This window comes from Gekko japonicus, unplaced genomic scaffold (assembly GCF_001447785.1).
Source record: "Gekko japonicus isolate JY-2015 unplaced genomic scaffold, Gekko_japonicus_V1.1 scaffold359, whole genome shotgun sequence".
Lineage (NCBI taxonomy): Eukaryota > Metazoa > Chordata > Lepidosauria > Squamata > Gekkonidae > Gekko > Gekko japonicus.
This window is the reverse complement of record NW_015166431.1, coordinates 1,099,120-1,119,911: the sequence shown is the minus strand read 5'-3', so window position 1 is coordinate 1,119,911 and position 20,792 is coordinate 1,099,120. Positions and strand designations below refer to the sequence as shown.

At 43.2% G+C, this 20,792-nt stretch overlaps 1 protein-coding gene across 1 annotated transcript in view; it reads left to right on the top strand.

Moving 5' to 3' along the window:
- Positions 1-20,465, top strand: part of EPAS1 (endothelial PAS domain protein 1) — a 72,255-nt gene extending 51,790 nt beyond the window's left edge. The window contains exons 8-16 of the mRNA XM_015411852.1: positions 2,364-2,511; positions 4,504-4,715; positions 5,634-5,821; positions 8,177-8,287; positions 10,132-10,622; positions 14,335-14,458; positions 14,587-14,710; positions 18,574-18,753; positions 20,170-20,465. Of these exons, the coding sequence (XP_015267338.1) occupies positions 2,364-2,511; positions 4,504-4,715; positions 5,634-5,821; positions 8,177-8,287; positions 10,132-10,622; positions 14,335-14,458; positions 14,587-14,710; positions 18,574-18,753; positions 20,170-20,321 (1,730 nt within the window). The 3' untranslated portion in view covers positions 20,322-20,465. The remainder of the gene's footprint in view (positions 1-2,363; positions 2,512-4,503; positions 4,716-5,633; positions 5,822-8,176; positions 8,288-10,131; positions 10,623-14,334; positions 14,459-14,586; positions 14,711-18,573; positions 18,754-20,169) is intronic.
- The last annotated feature ends 327 nt before the right edge of the window (positions 20,466-20,792 follow it).

Sequence of the window (20,792 nt, the reverse complement as noted above, 5' to 3'; positions counted from 1 at the left end):
CTGCTGGATGACCTTGGGCAAGCCATAGTTCTGGCACAGCTGTTCTTGAAAAAAGAGCAGTTTCTGTCAGAGCTCTCTCAGCCCCACCTACCTCACAGGGTGTCTGTTGTGGGGAGGGGGAGGGAAAGGAGTTTGTAAGCCACTCTGAGACTCCTTTGGGTAGTGAAGGGTGGGGTATAAAGCCAATCTCTTCTTCTCCTTCTCTATGTGGACACACATTCAGCCAGTGCTGTACCAGCTGCATTGACTGCCAATTGAATCCTGGATCAGATTCAAGGTTATGGTATTAACCTTTAAGGCCCTATGTGGCCAGGGACCAGCATACCTGCTAGACTACCTCTCATCATATATGCCCTTGTGTTTATCTGAGCAGCACCATTTAGCTGTCTCCAGCCCAAAGTACATCAGGGCCTTTTCAGCTGTGGCCCCTTCCTGGTGGAACATGCTTCCGGTTCAGATGAGGGCCCTGCAGGATTTATTACAATTCCACAGGGCCTGCAGAATGGAGCTATTCCGCCAGGCTGAGGTGGCGGATGTCCAAATGACACTGGCCTTCCCTGCTCAACTTGATGAATCTGCACCATCCGCCTCATTTGCCTTAGGGCACTACCCACACCAACTGGCGCCAGCACCCAACTGTTTCTGGTTTCCCTGAGAGAAAATGGGTTCTTTGAAGGGTAATGTCCAAATGACACTGGCCTTCCCTGCTCAACTTGATGAATCTGCACCATCCGCCTCATTTGCCTTAGGGCACTACCCACACCAACTGGCACCAGCACCCAACTGTTTCTGGTTTCCCTGAGAGAAAATGGGTTCTTTGAAGGGTATATAGTATTGTACCCCATTGATGTCCGTGTCCTCCCCAGGCTCCATCCCCAAATCTCCAGGAGTTTTCCAACCTGGAGCTAGCAACTCTACCCACCCATCCCCTGCTGGTGGCTAGGGGCAACCTGGCAACCCTAACTGGCAGAGAAGTTTGCAGAATTCTTCCTTCCGTCTGCATGCACCGCCTCTCAGAGAAGCACAGCAGAAGAGGGCGGGGGTCCTGCTACTTCCAATGCTTCCAGACCAATAAGAACAGAAATTTACTACGAGCTCATTAGCCATCTGACACGATGGGAATTAAAAAAGGGGGGAATAAAACCTCAGGCAGCCTCCCATTCCATCGATATATAACATAAATACACAGCCTCACTGTATGCTGCTTGGTAAGTCTATAAAGGGCAAAAAGTGGTTTAGGAGTAGCCCTGCAGGCTCAGGCCAAGTCCTCTCTTCTCTAGCTTTCTGTTCCAAATAGTGTTGAGTGAGATGCCTCTGAGACAATTGTCAAGGTTCTGTTTTTAGCTGTTATAGCCAATAGCCATGTCTTCCATGAAGTTGTCTAATTTGTATTAAAAGCCATCTAAGCGACTGTCCATCACTCCATTTTGTGGTGGCAAATTCCATTAGGTAATTATGTTGCCTAAAAGAAATACTTCCTTCCGACAATCTTGAATCTATTTGCAGTTGACTTAATTGGGTAATTCTGAGCTCTGGTTTTGTGCACTAGAGACTTCCCTAGGTTGTCTGCAGCATGTTATGCCTCCAGTCCGTACACAGAAACCTTTTCCCACTGGACACCCACCCATCCCCCTACTCATAAGACTGTAAAGGAAGGGTACAACCACTGCTTGCTATAACAGAACATAATGTGATTCACTTTTTTTAAAAAGATGAAAGCATTAGAAAGCTGTTTTAGTAATGTAACAGACAACTCTCATTAGGACTCTTTACTGACATGTTGATTATTAGGAAGCAAATTTAATAATGTTTCACAGATGCGGCAGAACCCATTTGCCAAAATGATCTTCAGACAAAACCTTTTTATTTTTCTCCCCCGCTCAAGTAATCTGGTAATCAAAAGGCAATCTTCTAAAGTGAATTAAGAGCAAGATGATTTTCGATGCGAAACTTCAGCGAGGAGGGGGGGAAGAGGTGAAGGGAAAAAGACAAAACACTTAACAAGTGCACATATACAAAACACTTAGATTATTTCTTCATCCTAAAACACCCACTCAGTCCAATTGTTGTTCTCACAGCCACGGAGTCCTACTCCAGAGCCACTATTTTTATATCATGGCACCATTCAAAAGGAGAAGCTTCCTGGGTAGAGCTTGCTGGGTACAGATGATCCCAAAGAGTCTTGGAGCCTGGGGTTGCAGCTTAGCCCAAATCTGTGCAACAAGACTCCTTGTTTTCAGGAAGATGCTGGCACTTCCACCAGTGAATGCTATTGATATCCATTTAAAAAACAACAACAACAACATACTGTGCTTTACCTAAAGGTTTTATGAAATCACTGCTTTGTGTGCTTTTCCCCTTAGTGTGTGCCAAAGGCCAAGTGATCACTGGACAGTACCGCATGCTTGCCAAACATGGTGGCTATGTGTGGCTGGAGACCCAAGGAACAGTTATCTACAACACACGCAACTTGCAGCCTCAGTGCATCATCTGTGTCAACTATGTTCTGAGGTAGGTCAACTGGAAAGAATTTGAGTCGCCTCAACATTTTGCTTTGCAGGATTCCGGGTTTCCATTTCCTGGTCATCCAGCTTCCTTTTGGAAGCCAGGAGTGCCTATTCTTCAATATGCAGGATAGCAGGCCTCCTTAAGGAAACATGTACTCGCACTTCCTCCAAGTGTATCTAAGAACAAACCACTGAGGCATCTCCATGACTAGTTCTTGATCTCAGACTGATGCTGTGAGCTAGCAAACTAATGGAAAGGAGACCCTGTGACTAAGTGTACTTTTAGGTTTTCTAGGTATCAGTTATTATGCAGCCCAGTCTTCCCAAATGAGAATATTCCATTAGCCTCTAAAAAATCCCAGTTGCCACAGGTGGGCCTACAAGTAATCCACATACAACTTGAGGTATACATATACACAGAATACGGGCTCAGATAATGGTAGGAAAGGTCAGGGAGAAGCTCAAGCCTTCCCTAGCTACTGCTTTCTTGGGAAGCTGATTTTGAAAAGTAAAAATATACACCAATGTATGGGGGTGAGAGAGAGTGGAAAGGGGAACACACAAACAAAAATTATATCAAGCTCAATGCAGAAACTTTTTTTCCCCAAAAACAATTTATTAGGATATATTACTAAGTCAAGTACAAGTTATATTAATAGTTATTATACATCCTTTTTTCTATCCTTCTCCCCCCCTGGCTTCCCACAGTGCTCCAAACCTCCAGCCCATTTCTTAAATTTTCTTCTATTTTCCCTTATCTTTTAATCATCGTCTACCGGTAACATTTCTTTCACCTATTGTTTTCTTATAATTATCTATTTTCTAATAACACACACTTTTCAATAACTGTCAAAGCAAATTAAATTGTCCTTTACATCCCAATATTTCTCTAAATAATCTTTAAAATCTTTTCAGTCTGCGTAAAATTCTTCTGCTTCCAGATTCTTAAGTTTCCTTGTCATTTTGTCCATTTCAACCATAAACAGTAGTTTCCTTATCCAGTCCCCGATTTCTGGGATTCTGTCCTGTTTCCAACATAAGCTCAATGCAGAAACTTGAAGCCACTTACATTGTGTTTTCCAGGGGCTCTGTCATCTAAACAATGGCAAAACTAGGAGCTGCTGTATTTTAACAGCATACCAGCATCTTGTGCCCTCAGCATCTCAGGGAGGGACTGTGGCTCAGTGGCAAAGCCTCTGCTTGGCATGCAGAAGACCCCAGGTTCAATTCCTGGCATCTCCAATCAAAAGGATCAGATAGTAGGTGATGTGAGAGACCTCTAACACCCTGGAGAGCTGCTGCCAGTCTGAGTAGACAATATTGCTTTTGATGGACCACTGGTCTGATTCAGTATAAGATAAATTTCATCTGTATCCATTTTCTTTGGGCCTCTCAGAGAATGTGTGTGTGGCAAGGAGTGGGAGCAAAACAGAAATTCCTGCCCTGGCAATATTTTCAGGGATTCCCAAACATGCCTGTAAGAAAGGAGGTTGGAAGAGAATCCACCTCTGGCTAAAACAAAAACTTGACATGTGAAGATTTGTTAATGCTTGTCAGCGGTGTGAGAGGCAAATCCACTTGTCAGTTCCTCATCCTAGAAGGAAGTAAATGTCTCTTTCTCTGCCTTCAAGGCCATATGGCCATTCATCAGTCAATAAAACATGGTATGATTAGAGAGACCTCATTCTCTGTTGCCCTAGACAAGCCTGTTGGTTCACTGTGATTCTTGTACTGTGATTTTACATTTTCACTTCATTGATCCGGTACAAAAACTGCCTAGAATGAGATAGACACAGTGCAATTACTGTTTGTTCCAAATGTATGGATGATGTTTCTGACTCCAACAACTCATCCAAAATCAGGTGACATTTTGCTTTATACACACACAGATATATATATAATTAATGACTATTTCCCCTTTTAACTAAGTGTTTGTTAACATCATGCTACAAAGTGTAAATGTTTTCTAAAATACCTAATTGTCTTGTCTTGTTAGTGAAATTGAGAGCAACGATATTGTGTTCTCCATGGATCAGACAGAGTCGCTGTTTAAGCCTCGCATGATGGCAATGAATCCAAGTGCGTTTGACAATGGTGACCCAGGAGTGGATAAGAGTGATTTCTTGTTCACCAAGCTGAAAGAAGAACCAGAGGAACTGGCCCAGTTGGCACCAACACCAGGCGATGCTATCATATCTCTTGACTTTGGTTAGTCATGTTTTTGGCCCACTGTGGGGGTGGAGAGGTGACACGTCTTTTAAAATGTACTCAGTGCTTAACAGTCTGCCAGAGCACTATTGGTTAGATGTCCCAGAAACTAGTAAACACAGAGGATCTTCCAGCAAATTTTATTGCCTCAAAGTAATTCTTGCTTTAACTAATATATATAGAGGTGCTTGGGGTTGTGGTTTTGCAATCACTTAGAGTCACTTGTTGTCTTTTCCATTAGTTTATTTATCTCACATTGACCAATCTATGAACATGCAGACAGAATCCCAAATCTGTACCAATGTTTGAACATTGTCTGCCCTAGTTCAGGGGTAGGGCCACGTGAATATTACTTGCATATGCATTGCTAATCATAGATTGCTAATCCAAATCTATTGAACATCCCACATCTGTGCACTAATGTGTGATGCCTAAATTCCTTATGCAACAAACAGATCCTTGAACTACACAATCAGATCTAAAGAGTTGACGTTCACAACTGTGACTGGCACTGGGCCCATCACATCCATTATTCATTTAGACGAGACACATCAACTTATAAGATGCAGGGAACACCCCTTGACTGAAAAAGAGGAAAGTAAGCCATCGCTTACATTGCCCCAGGTTGCCGTTGGTGGCAGCGGCATTCCCAGTGTCAGCAGACATCGTCTAGGGATCACAGACATACAATATGTTTGCATCGTGATCACTATAGAGCTGCATATGACAAGTCGGACAGGGTTATGGCTTATCACTTGCTTATGCTAAACCAAGACTTAGCTATACTCTTCCACATGACATAAGGAGTCCCCTGCCTTCCATTTTTCTCTCTGTGTATATGTTTTGTCGCGGCCTGTCTGGAACAGTGGGATCAACAGACTCTCAAGGATGAGATGACCTTGCTTGTGTCAATTTCAGGGACGCAAAAGTTTGAGGAAATCTCTACCTACAACAAAACTGTGATGACCCCAAACAAGCCGTGGACTCCAGAAGCCAAGAGCCAAGCTCCCCAGGCTGAAAACCTGAGCGTGCCATCATTTACACTGCCCCAGGTGGCCCCCGGCAGCAGCACTCCCAGTGCAAGCAGCAACAGCAGCTGTTCCACCGTAAGGAAGACCTTTTGAAATTAATGTCAGCTTTTCATTTCTCCTGCACTAGGCTGTGATGAAAATGCATGTTATGAAATCAGGCCATATATTACTTTTATGACTGCTTACATTACCTGTAGTACAAGCCTTTTTGTCTTTTGAAGTAGCTGTGGTTTCACCAAAACCAACAAGTTGTGGTGGTTGGACAGCAGACAGTGATGGTGTTGATCTGGGGTGGTGTTTTGACCCAGGAAGGCTAGGTTCTCTCTAATATTGTCACTGGAAGGCCAAAGAGAATTAACACGGCTGCATAGTATTAGACTAATGAAGCTAGTTTTATTAAGATGATATACAAATATTCATGGCAACATATCTGGTGAGATTTCCTTCCCGGTTCACACGAACGTGGTATTAATGGATTTCTATTGTATCTTTAAAGCTGAAGGGTTAACTATTTAAAAAAAAAATATTTCCAGGACATTTTAAGATGAAAGGGAAAATGCCTGGATACAGTATCAGTTGTCTGTCTGAGACCATAATTTTTAATAATAAGGGGCATTATTTCTAGGTGCTGTCCTTGTATTGTACAGCTGTAACCCTGAAAATAATCCCTAACACAATTTCATGGGCTGGACCAAGACTAAATTTTCGACTCATGCGACAGACTTCTGCCAGTGGAACAGAACGTTCCTAACGCCCCACCCTCTCCCGGCACAGCCCACAAATGCTACTCCTGGGGGGACAGGGGACCCCCCAAAACAGCATGAGAAGCAAATCTGGGGTCTGCAGCAGAAAGGGAGAAGTGGTAGGGATTACCATGCCATTTCAGATTGTGAAAAATTTAGTCTGGATCCAACTCCATATTTTTACATTAAATTGAAGTTACCAAATAAATCCCCTTTAGTTTGTTTGCAACTATTGGGTATATTTATTTAATTACCCTAATATCTGTAGAGTCCTTGACTCTTTTGGCATAATAGATGAATATGGCTGTTTCTCTACCAACTGAAAGTATAATCTATATATCTAATTTCCAACATGGCCCCCTGCATGCGGATACTTATTTCCGCACATCGAGGGCACCTGGGGGGAGGGAGATTTTCATGCACACTTAGGGCAGTCCGCAGGTGTGCACAAAAATCTGTAAACCCGAAAAAATATTGGGGGGATACTTAAATCCCCCCAAAAGTGACAGAGTTTAGGATTTTTGTGCACACGTGGGGACCGCCCCACGTGCGCACAAACCTCTCCCTCCCCCCCAGGTCCCCCCGATGTGCGGATTTAAGTATCCGCACACCAGGGGGCGACTTGAGAATTAGATATATAGATGGCTGTTTCTCTACCAACTGAAAGTATAATTCTCTATATTTAGCTGGTGTAATTCCAGAGCAGTTAATACACATAAAGCCACATGAAAAGGGAGAAAAAAAGAACCAGGCTCTCTTTGTTCTTTAAGAAGAGATTTCAGTTTAATCCTCTTGCTTATTTTATAACAGACATCTATTGATGCAATGCAGAACATTAGAAAACAAGTATATGGCTTACTCCCTCTTCCCTTGTACCTCCTTCTTTTAACATGTCTCTATCCTTACTTTATCAGCTAAAGATCCAGCATCCAGTGTATCATTTCCCCCATGCAAATCAGCCACTTGGGTCTCTGTATCTCTGCATAGTAAAGACAGCATCATATGATAACTTATTCTAGGATGCAAGATAGGCAAGTCAGGAGCCCCTGATCTTGCAAAAGATTGTTGACTTAGTTTAGGCTAGGTCCACATGAATGCCTTTTCAGAACACTAAAGACTATGTAAAAGAGAGGTCACTTCTCAAGGGTGTGTATACACACCATCCTGTTTTTGCCACTGGTAAACAAGTGTGTGTGTCAGATCTGTTTAATCAGAGATAGCACTGGGATGAAAGACGTAAGTGTACACATTAAGAAAAATGACCAGTGGGTTGTTATCCAGGAGTAACTAATTGTGTGAACTTAGACAATCTTTGAAAACCTTGATTTAATTTGATATCAAAATATAAGCATATCTCAAGAAGTAATAATTTAGAGGAAAGCAAGTATCATGTTTTCAAATGAAGCTATTGAAGAAATAATTTCCTGTTACAGAATCTGATGTCGCTGAATTTGCTCTTCTTTGAAAACAAAACAGTGCAGTCATGCAACTGTTGCTTCTGATAATCCCACCAAAATCTTTACTAGCCCATCTGTCCGTACATGCCTATACTAGTCATTTGTGGCCAAAAAAGAAAGAGGCAACTTTAGTTACCCACTAGTAACCTTGAAGAAATTCTTATTTGCCATAGGTGAGCAGGTTAGTGCTTGTGAAAGACTATTATTTTGTTATGTTCTTTTTACTGCAGCCCAGTAGCCCTGGAGACTATTACACTTCCTTGGATGAAGACCTGAAGATTGAAATGATCGAGAAACTTTTTGCCATGGACACAGATGCCAAAAACCAATGCAACTCACAGGTAAGTAATGCAGTGAGGCAAATCTGACACCACTAATATGTAACCCCCACACTCTGTCTCTCTCTTTCTAAGATCTGTGGCATCCTGTTTAGCATCAGTGATTGCTTCTCTTGCCCACCAGGAAAGCGCAGTGCATGGTTGCATGGGCATTGCATAAATACATAAGTAATGGAAATAAGCACCATTACACTAGAATCCTTTTCTCTGGCATTCTGTTTTTCTATGCAGAGGGATTTTTTTCCCCTGTGGAGGAACATTCAGTCTAGTGATACCCCAACCTGCAGTCTGATGTGGTGAAGTCCAGGCACAGGTTTACTATTCCAGTGGGAACTTAACTCTCCTATCACTCGCAATTCAGGGTTAGCAACATGTGGACTCCTTTTCATTTCAGAAGGCTTTTGTGGGAGGGGTTTAGTTCAGTCCATGGGAGCCTGCTATCTTCTTACTCCACACCTTAAATAATATAACAAAATGCAGGCAATGTGTTACTTATTGTAGCCAAGATCTCAATTTCTGGTTTTTCCCAAATGAAATCCTCTCATTGATAGTACAACTTCAGTTTTTCCTAAAGAGGATCTGCTGCTTGGGTGTATGAATATAAAGTGCACACACATATACAAAACAGAAGGCTACATATGCTTGTTATCCCCTTTCAGGCACTTACTTTAGATAGTTTAATGCGTAGCCAAGCACCAAACTGGGGTTGTAAAACTGAAAAACATGTAGAGTAGCCCCGATTTTATGGAAATATCTTTTGGGTGGAATTTCATCTCTTTGTAACACTAAACTAGAATTTCTCTTTGGGAACAAGCATAAGTAAGGTCTGTGCAGACCTATTCTCATATAATTCAGTCCCAGAAAACTGTTTGTAATGCAAACTGTAATGCAAGATGGCTCCTTCACTCCAAATTCCTCCATGACCTCAAATAATAATAATAATAACAATAACAATAACGCTTTTGATTTATTAATCGCTTTCCCCACGAGTGGGCTCAAAGTGATTTACAGTTACACTTTTAGACAGGGGACTAACAATGTTTCATAGGGGGTAGGAAAGACAACATATAATTCATTTTTAATTGCACACACCGTAACTGCACTGTGGAAACGTCTCTGGCTTGGATCAGTCATGTCTCCAAAGGGGGGGAGGGGATGGACTTGAAGTGAGAAGAAGTCCCACTGCTTATGAAACCTGTTTATTTAGACTGAAGGTTTACTTACACATAACATCTGGGATTGAACGGATTCAAATTCCGAGTGGCAAGGCACACACCATACCTTGCCTGGCACAATGTTGCAGAGATTCTGGATTGCTTATGGATACATTCTCACTAGCTGTAAAAAGGGCATCCTATGCCCTAAACATGTAGGAGACTGTTAGCCCACAATCTGTACACATCGATGTGCTCTACATACAACAATTTATGCAGATAACAACATATTATGCACATTCAGAAACTCTGTGAAATGCCAGATTCCCACGCACGCTTAGGTTGCCTGCACACAGGATCCTCTAAGTAACACATGGAAGTCAGACTGGACAACAGCAGGATACAGATCCCACCCCACTCACTTTTTTAATTCATAGTAAATTTATACCCTGCCTTTCTGCCATTTACAAACAGCGCATAAAGCAGTTGATAGGATGAACACAAGAACAGATAAAATTAAAAAATGGTAACATAATAGCAGTGATGGGAAAATATTTTCCATTGTCTAGAAAGGATTACTGTCTTGGATATTAGATTGGGACATGGAAGGGGGACAATCTCATTTCTAGAAACTTCGTGTGTTACAATTCTAACTGTTGATTTCACCCTCACCACCCTGTTTTCTTTGCACAGACTGACTTCAATGAGCTGGACCTTGAAACCTTAGCTCCTTACATTCCCATGGATGGAGAAGATTTCCAGCTCAGTCCTATCTGCCAAGAAGAACGTCCTCTTGCTGAAAGCGCCCAGCTCACACAGCAGAGCTTAAGTAACATGAGCAGCCTCTTTCAGCCCCTTGCTCCTCCCTCACAAAACCAGTTCCTTCCAGAAAAATACTGCCAACAGATGTCTAGCAAAAACATGAACACTGGCCAGGAAACTGGGCCGTCAGCCTTCTTCCACCATGGGAGCCAGTCATCATCGTTGCTGTCCTACTATGCACAAGCCAGCACTCCACTGTCTTCAATGGGTGGAAGACCAAATACTCAGTGGCCACCTGACCCTCCATTACAATACATCCCTACAAAATGGAGGGTAGTGGGCAACAAGTGCTCTGGACCCCTCGCCAGCTGTCCATCAGGACCACCATTGCATTTGCCTAACATGGACTCATATAAGAAAAGGTAACTCCAGACATAAAGCATGACTATTCTTAAGTGATTGGGCTGATTCGCACATCCTGTTGGAAGGCAGGGGACAGAGCCATGAATGATTTTGACTTACAGCTACCATGTGCACATGTAAGTCAGTAGCTCATGGGTCTCATCTGCAAGACTCCAAAATAAATCTTGTGAGAATACAGATTTTGCTGCAACTGTTTTGTGTGGCAATGGAGTAGGGAACTGTCACATGGTAAAACTGACCCAGATTAATGTGCGAAGCGGCTCAAAAACCCAGAATTTCTGCTTGCCTGCTTTGAAAATATGTATTTTCCTGCTTAGTTGAAAAATGAGACAGCAATTCAGTCTTTTTTTTACATCCGTGACTTCCCTTCGCTTGATTCCAGTTGGACTTCAATGTGGTTTTAAAAGTATGTCGTAATTGACTTCCCCCAAACAACAAAAATCATTAAGGTAAGACGTAAGCATGTTTAGATAAGACAAAGCAATAGGAAAGCTGTTCATTCTTGGCCCTGAGACAAGTCTGCTAGCTGTTATACAATATTATGCCTGTGCTGAGAACATCAACATGGCCAGCAGTATGTTTCTAGGTTCCTATCAAGGTGGAGGTGCTTACCTTTGAAGCCCTTCTGGGTTTGGGACCTGCATACTTGAAGGAACTCACGTGAAGCTGTGTGGCAACTGTGATCCTCCTGTCAGAGCTTCTTGATTGTCCCTCATAGGCAGTTAAAAGCATCCTGTGCCCATTCAAGGACCTTTTTGGTGGCCCCTTGCAGAATCGCCTCCCAAAATGCTGTGAGCAAGGCTGCCATTTTAGTCCAGGTCCAAGGCTGAATTTCTTAAGAGAGTTTTTTGTATAGGAGGTTAGGTTTAAATTGGCGTATATTTTAGTTATTTATATTTTAAGTGGATGTATATCTGTTTCAATGACTTTCATTTTTCTGAAATGATATCTATCTATCTATATCTATCTATAAAAAGGTGAGGTATAACTGATTTAAATAAAATAAATAAGTGGCTGGAACCAAAAGTAGGACGTTTGACCATAATTAACTCGACAGTCCCAAAAGTAGAAACCTCATGGGGAAGTTATCCTCCCATGAAAACTGGAAGTTTGCCAGCAGTCAAATCAGGAAGAGTGGGCTAGGAGTCAGGAAGAGGACAGCGTTGGGCTCATGTCAGCTTAGAGAACTTCTCATGGGTTTTTGTTTCTTTAAAGTAAAGTAAGACTATTTGAATGGACATGTGGGGTTTTTTAAAAGTTGTAGGCATTTTTTAAATTGTTATTATTTATTAGTCTTATTAATCGCCCACCCTGTGAACAGGCTCTATAAAATTGTAATTTTAAATTACAATTAATGCATAGTTAAAAATGAAAACAAAAAGCATCAGTAGGACAATAAATTCAACCAATCCAGATGGCAATTGCAGTTTCTCTTTTATCAGCCACACTGCTGTCCTGCACGGCAGGGCAAGGGAGAGTACATGGGGGACAAGGAAGGAAGGAAGGAAGGAAGGAAGGAAGGAAGGAAGGAAGCCAGTCTCAACATCCTGTTGCTGCCCTCAACTGAAAGCCTGGCGGAACATCTCTGCCTTGCAGGCCCTGCAGAATTGCATCAGATCCCACAGGGCCCTGATGTTATTTGGCAGAGAGTTCCACCAGGTCAGGGCCAAGACCGAGAAAACCCTGGCCCTAGTCAAGGACATCCGGATCTCTCTAGGGCTGGGGATCACCAGCAGGTTATATCTGCTGATTTCAGGGTTCTCCTGGGGACATATTGGAGGAGACAGTCCCAAGGGTATGTGGGCCCCTGACTGCTCAAAGCCTTAAAAGTTAACACTAACACCTTAAATCTGACTTGGTACTCCACTGGTAACCAGTGTAGCTGGCGCAGCACAGGCTGTATATGTGCTGTCCATGGAATTCCTGCCAGGACTCGCACCGCCGCATTCTGGATCAGTTGGAGCCTCTGGGTCAGTCTCAAGGGCAGGCCAGCATAGAGCGAGTTACAGTAGTCCAGCCTGGATGTGACCATCATATGGATTACAGTGGGTGGCTTGGGTGGCGACAGGTAAGGGGCCAGTAGCCATGCTTGGCGTAGATGGTAAAACACCAGCCTGGCAGTGTTTGTGACCTGTGCCTCCATTGCCAGGGAGGCATCCAAAGTCACACCCAGAGTCTTGGCAAAGCATGCCAGTATCAGCGGTGCCCCATCAAGGGCCAGGAGCCTGGACCCGAACCCCAAAGCCTCTCTCCCCTGCCACAGAACCTCTGTTTTTTCTGGGTTCAGTCTCAGCCTGCTCTTTCTCAACCATCCTGCCACAGGCTCCAACCCCTCGGCCAGGTGTTGTGGGGTGGTATCCGGGTGGCCGTCCAAGAGCACATACAGCGCCTCCTTTTTATCCTCACATCAACACTTAGGTTTAGGCTGAAAGAGACTGTGGGAGCAATCCTAAGCAGATCTACTTGGAAGTAAGTCCCATTTCATTCAACGGGGCTTACTGCCAGGAAAGTGTTCTTCAGATGCAGCCCGTGTCTGGCCAAATGTCACTTTGTGAGCTTTATAGCTGTGTGGGGATCTGAACCCATGTCTCCCCATCCCTAATGCATATTGCGTCACATACCAAAGAGTATGTGGATACATGTGCAGGCTTACACTCCACACTTCCTGATAAGTGTAATTGCTTGGGGTCTGCCATGCATCATTGGCCCAGTGCAGAAGCAGCTCATCCATGTCTCCTTCCTAAGCCATTGCAATAACCATCGACAAGCCAGAACTACATGGCCAGGGTCTGTATTGCAAGCACTTCCCACCCAATAACTGCCTAGAAGGGCAGGAGATAGTTACACAGGAAGTAACCTTGGGATGTCTCTTTGTGACCTTTCAGATGTTATCTCAGCTCTGCTGGGTGAAGCCACAGAAAAACATCTCCCACATTGCCTCAAGACAATCTACCTTTGGTTCAGTTCAGACATTGCACAGAACCATAGTCTAATTAAACTAACTGTGGTTGGTATGATTAAAAGCCAGCCACTCTGCTAGCTGTGGTTACTTTGGGTCTATCAAATCTGAAGCCAAGATCTGAGTTTGGTTTATTAACCAGTGTTAGTCTTGACTATAGTTTCACTTCAGGTCTGAATGCAGAGATCTGGATTAAACCTGGCTTGTTCTCAGGCAACATAGCAAGAAATGAAAGCAATGTTTTTTCTGGGGAAACCAGGGTGTGATTGCCTGTAAACCATGTTTTCCCATTCTGCTGAACTGAATGAGGGTATTATAGATTAAGTCTGAGCAAAAGCAGGTAGCTTTTGCTAGCATGATCCTTACTGACCACAATACACAAGGACAGCAGAGCTGTGGAAATAGATTCTTTCCTTAGAACACTTCATTTGTGGTATGAAAAAATGGTGGCCGATAAGTATTTATTTATCCATTCATATGGTTCATTTGAATTTTAATATATTCATTGTGGTTTCTCTCCTTGAGTTTTCTGCTCATGAATGAAGGGTGTGGAAACAAGAAACAAAGAACTTGTGTATCATAATTTATTAGCATCCTATCGCAGTTTCCTGCAGCGAGTTGTCTCTCATAAATGGTGTTCCAAGTGTCTTTTGGCCAATGAAGCACTCAGAGCTGTATTAGGAATCACAGTGCAGTGGGTCTCATTGCTCTGGTATGAAGGGAATAAAAGAGAATGGGTCTTGCCTTTCTAGGTCACTGGAGAGCTTTGGACGGCGGGACATAGATATAAACACTTCGCGGACGGCTCTTGCCAACAGCTTGAAGCTGAAGCGGCAGCTGGACTACGAGGAGCAAGCATTTCAGCATCCCAATGGGGTAGCCTATCCTTGATCATTGTTACCTATACCTATACGCATCATAAGTTTAAAGCAAAATTATTTTTTATTTTAAAAAAATGTTGCCTTTTCTTAACCACATAGGCTTGTCCTCCTTTCTCCCAACAGACACAGGGAGACCCCTCTGGCATCAACCCAGCTCACCTAATGTGGAAAAGGATGAAAATTCTCAAAGGTGAAAACTGTGCATTGCTCACAGAGAGGAAGTCACTCAGCACAAGTGTCCTTAATGGTAAGAAGAAAATGACAGCATTAAAGCTAGTTGAATTGGAGTACCAGCAGAGGTACAGGTGATACACTTTGTTTATAAGTTCCCGCTTAGTTGGTATCTCTGGTGATTTCCATTTACATACCATCTATAAAACATTTTATAAGCATTTTCTTCAAGCTTGCCCCAGCCGTCCTTGCTGCTTCCAGAGGTCAGAGTGGAGGGCTGCTGAGCAGGGTACACCTGCCGCCCACCGTGCCTCCCTCCTGGGCACCTGCCTGCCTCCCTCGCTGCTACGATCAGCTGGGCTCCCACGAGGAGGAGGAGGAGGCACCCTGCTCTCTCCCCCTGCCCAGCCTCTGGAGAACAGCTGGGGGGCTCCTCTCCTCGCCGCCTTGGGGGCAGGTCGTGCGGGGTGGGCTTGGCGCTGGCATTTTTCTCTCCACACACACCCTGCTGCCACCACCCTTCCAAGGCCAGTTGCACTAGCAGGATCAGCAGGGGGTAATCCTCTCCGAGTCCGAGCCTTTTCCCCTGTGGCGGCAGCAGCCTGGAAGCTTGTCTTGCCTTGCCAGAGTCCTGGACTGGCCCTCCGTCCCCTTCTTCATCTCCTTTCCATCCCCATTTGGCCTCCCACCCCAGCCAAGAGGAAGGGGACCTCCTAACAGCCGTTGCATACATTCAGTATTCTAATATTCTGAAAAATACACTAAAATACATTAACATACAGAGGATTTATAGTCCTTTTTGTTGAGAATACATATGTGAGGACTATAATATGCAATAAACCACTTGTATTTATTATTTAGTTATTATTTAGAAGTATGAGCATGGCATGGCAGTACTGCACAGACATTTAATGGCAGCCCCCCCAGCAAAACATTGTCCCCCCGAGCAAAAAGTTGTTAGCTATGGGGCTGTGCCTGCCTTGGCTTCACACTATATATGCTGATGGGGTCTGAAGTGGCTGAGACCAAGACTGAAAGGTCTTGGGGCTGTAGAAGATCACTTGATGAAAATGACGGGTCTGCGCATGGCAGTAGTGAAAAAGGCAAACTCCGTGCTGGGGAGTATTAGAAAAGGGATTGAGAATAAAATGGCTAATAATGTAATGTGCTATGGTGCATCTGTATTTGGAATACTATATACAGATCTGATTGCTGTGTCTCAAAAATGATATTTCAGTACTGGAAAAAGTACAGAAAAGAGCAATTTATGAGGAGTATCTGAAGACACAGGGACTTTTCAGTTTAGGGGGAAATGACAGTTATGGAGGGACATGATGGAAATTGATAAAACTCTGCATAGGGTAGAGAAAGTGGATAGACCGAGCTTTTTCACTGTCTCCCATAGTGCTAGAATTCAGTTTGGTGTAGTGGTTAAATGTGCGGACTCTAATCTGGGAGAACTGGGTTTGATTCCCCACTCCTCCATTTGCAGCTGCTGGATGAACTTGGGCAAGCCATAGAGCCGCACTTAGCAAGGTTTTAACAGGATTGGATTGCAAGCCACCCTCACCGTCTGAGATATGGTTCGCTTTGATCCTTCTCATCCCGGTTAATGCCCCCCCCCGAACAAAAAGTTGTTAGCTATGGGGCTATGTCTGCCTTGGCTTCACACTATATATGCTGATGGGGTCTGAAGTGGCTGAGACCAAGACTGAAAGGTCTTGGGGCTGTAGAAGATCACTTGATGAAAATGACGGGTCTGCGCATGGCAGTAGTGAAAAAGGCAAACTCCGTGCTGGGGAGTATTAGAAAAGGGATTGAGAATAAAATGGCTAATAATGTAATGTGCTATGGTGCATCTGTATTTGGAATACTATATACAGATCTGATTGCTGTGTCTCAAAAATGATATTTCAGTACTGGAAAAAGTACAGAAAAGAGCAATTTATGAGGAGTATCTGAAGACACAGGGACTTTTCAGTTTAGGGGGAAATGACAGTTATGGAGGGACATGATGGAAATTGATAAAACTCTGCATAGGGTAGAGAAAGTGGATAGACCGAGCTTTTTCACTGTCTCCCATAGTGCTAGAATTCAGTTTGGTGTAGTGGTTAAATGTGCGGACTCTAATCTGGGAGAACTGGGTTTGATTCCCCACTCCTCCATTTGCAGCTGCTGGATGAACTTGGGCAAGCCATAGTTCTGTCAGAGCTGTCCTTGAAAGAGCAGTTCTCTCACTCAGCTCCACTTACCTTACATGGTGTCTGTTGTGGGGAGAGGGAGGGACAGGAGTTTGTAAACCGCTCTGAGACTCAAGTGAAGGGCGGGATATCCAATCTCTTCTTCGTCTTCTTCAGTGCCACCCAATGTGATTGATGGGCAATAGATTCAGGACAGACAAAATGATGTTTCTTTACTCAATGAGTAATTAAATTATGGAATTCACTGCCAGTGGACATAGCAACGGCCATGAGAATAGATGGCTTTAAAAGGAGTTAGATTCATGGAGGATAGGTCCATCAGTGACTACAATACAACCATGGTGATAAAGGGAACCTCCACATCTAGAGGCAGTAAACATCTGAATACCAGTGCCAGATGGCAACATCAGATTATGAGTAATTAAATTATGGAATTCATTGCCAGTGGACATAGCAACGGCCATGAGAATAGATGGATTTAAAAGGAGTTAGATTCATGGAGGATAAGTCCATCAGTGACTACAATACAACCATGGTGATAAAGGGAACCTCCACATCTAGAGGCAGTAAACATCTGAATACCAGTGCCAGATGGCAACATCAGATTTTTATCAATATCTCACCTTTTAATTACTCACCATTTGGGGCTTGTTCACACTGGCCTGTTCACCAGCTGGTGGCTTCAGCATCGAGTGAGGGCTTGCAGTCTGAATGAGCCATCAAAGATCCAGCACCATAGCTAGAATCCTCAGATGATCTAAAACAAATTACTTTTCAGTACCTTGGTTCTGACATATCAGTTGGAGTGCCAGGCTAAGTTCAAATCCCCAACTCTACTGGGGAAGCTTTCTGGGTGACCTTGAGCTCTCAGCCTAACCTACCTCACAGGGCTATCATAAGAACACAATGAAGGAAGAAAGAACAATGTTTTTAAGCAGCTTTGGGTCTCCAGTGAGGAAAAAAGAAGGCAATATATATTTAAATAAACAAACAAGCACAATGATGAAGCACAATTTTGTCCAAAGTGAATTAGCCTGAAACAAGACTCTGTCCACTTGGGCAACCCCTTCCTCCTGCCCTAGTATGCTGTGAGTGAATGAATAACTTCCATTAGTTCCTAGTTTATGGGAAACCACAGTTATGTGTAACCGGACCCTGCAAACTACGATGTGTTTGGCCTGCATACCAGGATTGCAAAATGAGAACAAACCACAGATAACAAGCCTGATTTGGAAGGCAAGCACAAACTTCACTTTGCCACTTTGGCTGCCATGTCAAACTATACCCCCCCCCAACCAGGAAGTAACCAATTAGTGTGTGGCAGGAGAGGAGGTTAAGAGGGTGAGCCTGAGGCCTGTTCTCCTGACATGGTTGGTGTTAACCAAAACACTGTGGTCAATTCAAACATTCAGCCACCAAGTGCACAGTAATCAATTCCAGAAAAATCCAGTGGTCACACACGTTATATATTAGCAAGGCAGAGGGATGGACTCGTGTGCTAATCAAGCATGCGTAGCAAATTCATGTTTAAATGAGATTCTCTGCAAGTACTAAGCCCTACAGGTGATTTATTCTGCCTCACCAGCATGAAAACAACGTACCTTTTGAAGCAAATTGGTATATGTAACTCTGTGAAAAATATGAGTTGTGTCTGGATCAGGTAAAGGTTCATGTTTTTGCTCTTGTTCCCAGCTACAGCTAGCTGATGTTTGTTTTAATTTCTTGCATTCAATCGCAGATGAGTTTCTTTGTAAACCACAAAGAGGCTCAGGCCAGCTACTGAACATGGCACAGCAGCAGCCGCAGCTGCCCCCCTCCTCTGGGAACCCTGCTGATCATCCTAAAGCCATATTATCCCCCCACTTCTACAGTTCCCCTTATCAAGACTTCCGTGTGCCACAAGCTCATAGGATGTCAGGTAACATCTGATGCGCATCCGACTACAAAACTTTTCTTTTTCAGTTGGATCCTGGAAGTTTGCATTTAGGCTTTGTCACAAGATAGCTATACGCTATCCCCTGAGCTTCTTCTTTTTTCCTATGTATTTTTGTTTTAGATCCCCCCCCCAAATTAATTTGAAAGAATAGTTGTTTATTTGTGTTAATGAAACAATTTTTTTTAGAATGGCTGCACTCAGTTCGTTTTTTTTTTAATTGTATGCTTTAAATAAACACACACCATGGTTTTGATTCCTCACCCTCTGATTTATGGGCCCACCCTGTAGCACCACACTGCTGCAGACTCTCTAGACAAGCACCTTATGATGACCTTGCCCTCTTTCCTCCCTCACACACAGGATTTTCCCTCTGTTTTTTCTTCCTTCTTGACTGAGCAGCCCCTTTATCTATTTTCTTCTTTTCTGAAGGTTTATGTCTATCCCATCCTGTCACTTCATTGTATTTTGATGCTGGCTCAGCCCAGGACCTTGAGGGAAGAGACAAGATCACCTCTTTAACTTAAACTTCTGAAACTGGCACACAGGCTTTTTAAAGTTCAAAAATAAACAAAATATTTTATTCAACATAGAGGGGAAAAGGTCAAGCGAAATCAAGTCTGAGGTGAAACAAATATAACTCTGAGATAATTTGGTATAATCACAAACTCCTGTTCATGTGTTTCCAACACGAGAGTTTAAAGTTTTACACAAAGTCTTAGAATCTTTGAAATGTGAAGCTTTTGTTTCAGTGCTTTTTAAACACTCCAGTATACTTTCTTGAGTTTATCTGACTCTTCAGGTTTCAGAAGGCTGGGATACATTGGCAAGTACCCAAATTCCTTCACTCTACTCTACTCCACTCCATTCTTTAGAACTATCTCCCTTATCAACTGGGCATGGAATTTCTTCTCTCTAAGTAGAAGATCTATCCCTTTTCCTGGCCCAAATGGGGGGCTTCACCGATTCTCCCACTTCTCCTTGCCAATCTTCCCAGTCCTCAGTCAGTGTAAAACTTTCTTCAGTCAGTCCTAAACTGTCCTCAGTAAGGGCTAAACTGCTCCTATTCTCAGTCAGAGCTAAAACAAAGTTCTCTTCAGCCGTCAGTTCCCAAGTCTTTCTGCTCTACTGTCACCAACCAATCAAATCCCTTTGAGCAGCCTGGCACTCCAGGCTCTTTGGCTCTGTGGAGCATTAACCCTTCACAGTCCATTACATGTTTACACAGCACTTATGAGCTTTTAAAGTGTAGTCCATCACACACCTGCAGATCAGGTGCCCAAAGAGAAGGCAGAAATAGAAGAAGGTTAGAAGGGGGTCCAGGAAGTCAAAAAGTGTGAGAAACAGCTGAAAATGGCATCCTATACAATCGGTGTAACACTCAAAATCATCTTGTTTCAGGAGTAGCAAGTCGCCTACTTGGCCCATCGTTTGAACCTTATTTGTTGCCAGAATTGACCAGGTATGACTGTGAGGTTAATGTCCCGGTGCTGGGCAGCTCAACACTTCTGCAGGGGAGTGAACTGCTGCGAGCCCTCGACCAGGCAACCTGAGCCCACTCTGCAGGCTTCCCAGGCCTGTGACTGCTCCAAACAGCTTCAGTTTTTAAATCTATTTTTGCAAGTAGATAATTTCTAATATTGATTACACTGTTACAAGATTTTACTTACCTATTGAACTTGTCATATTACCAAATAGTGGCCTTTTTGTGAAGTTACTCACTTTTCTTGTTTGTATTAAAAGAAATATGCATCTACTGTATTTTTCCTTCTATTTCGATAAAATATTCTTTAGAAAGTTTATATTATATAATTCCCCTTCACCGTGTGTAATTTATATGTTCTAAAACTTCCTTGATATTCATTCTAATTAAAAAAATGTGGTGTGCTAATGCCTGTATGTAATACTTTGGCTTCATTATTGCAAAGACTTTATTTTTATTGCCAAAGATAAGTGGGGGGGGAATCTTTTCCCTAATCATAGTCAGCACTGGTTTATTCAAATAAAACTGCCTGCCCTTAGAC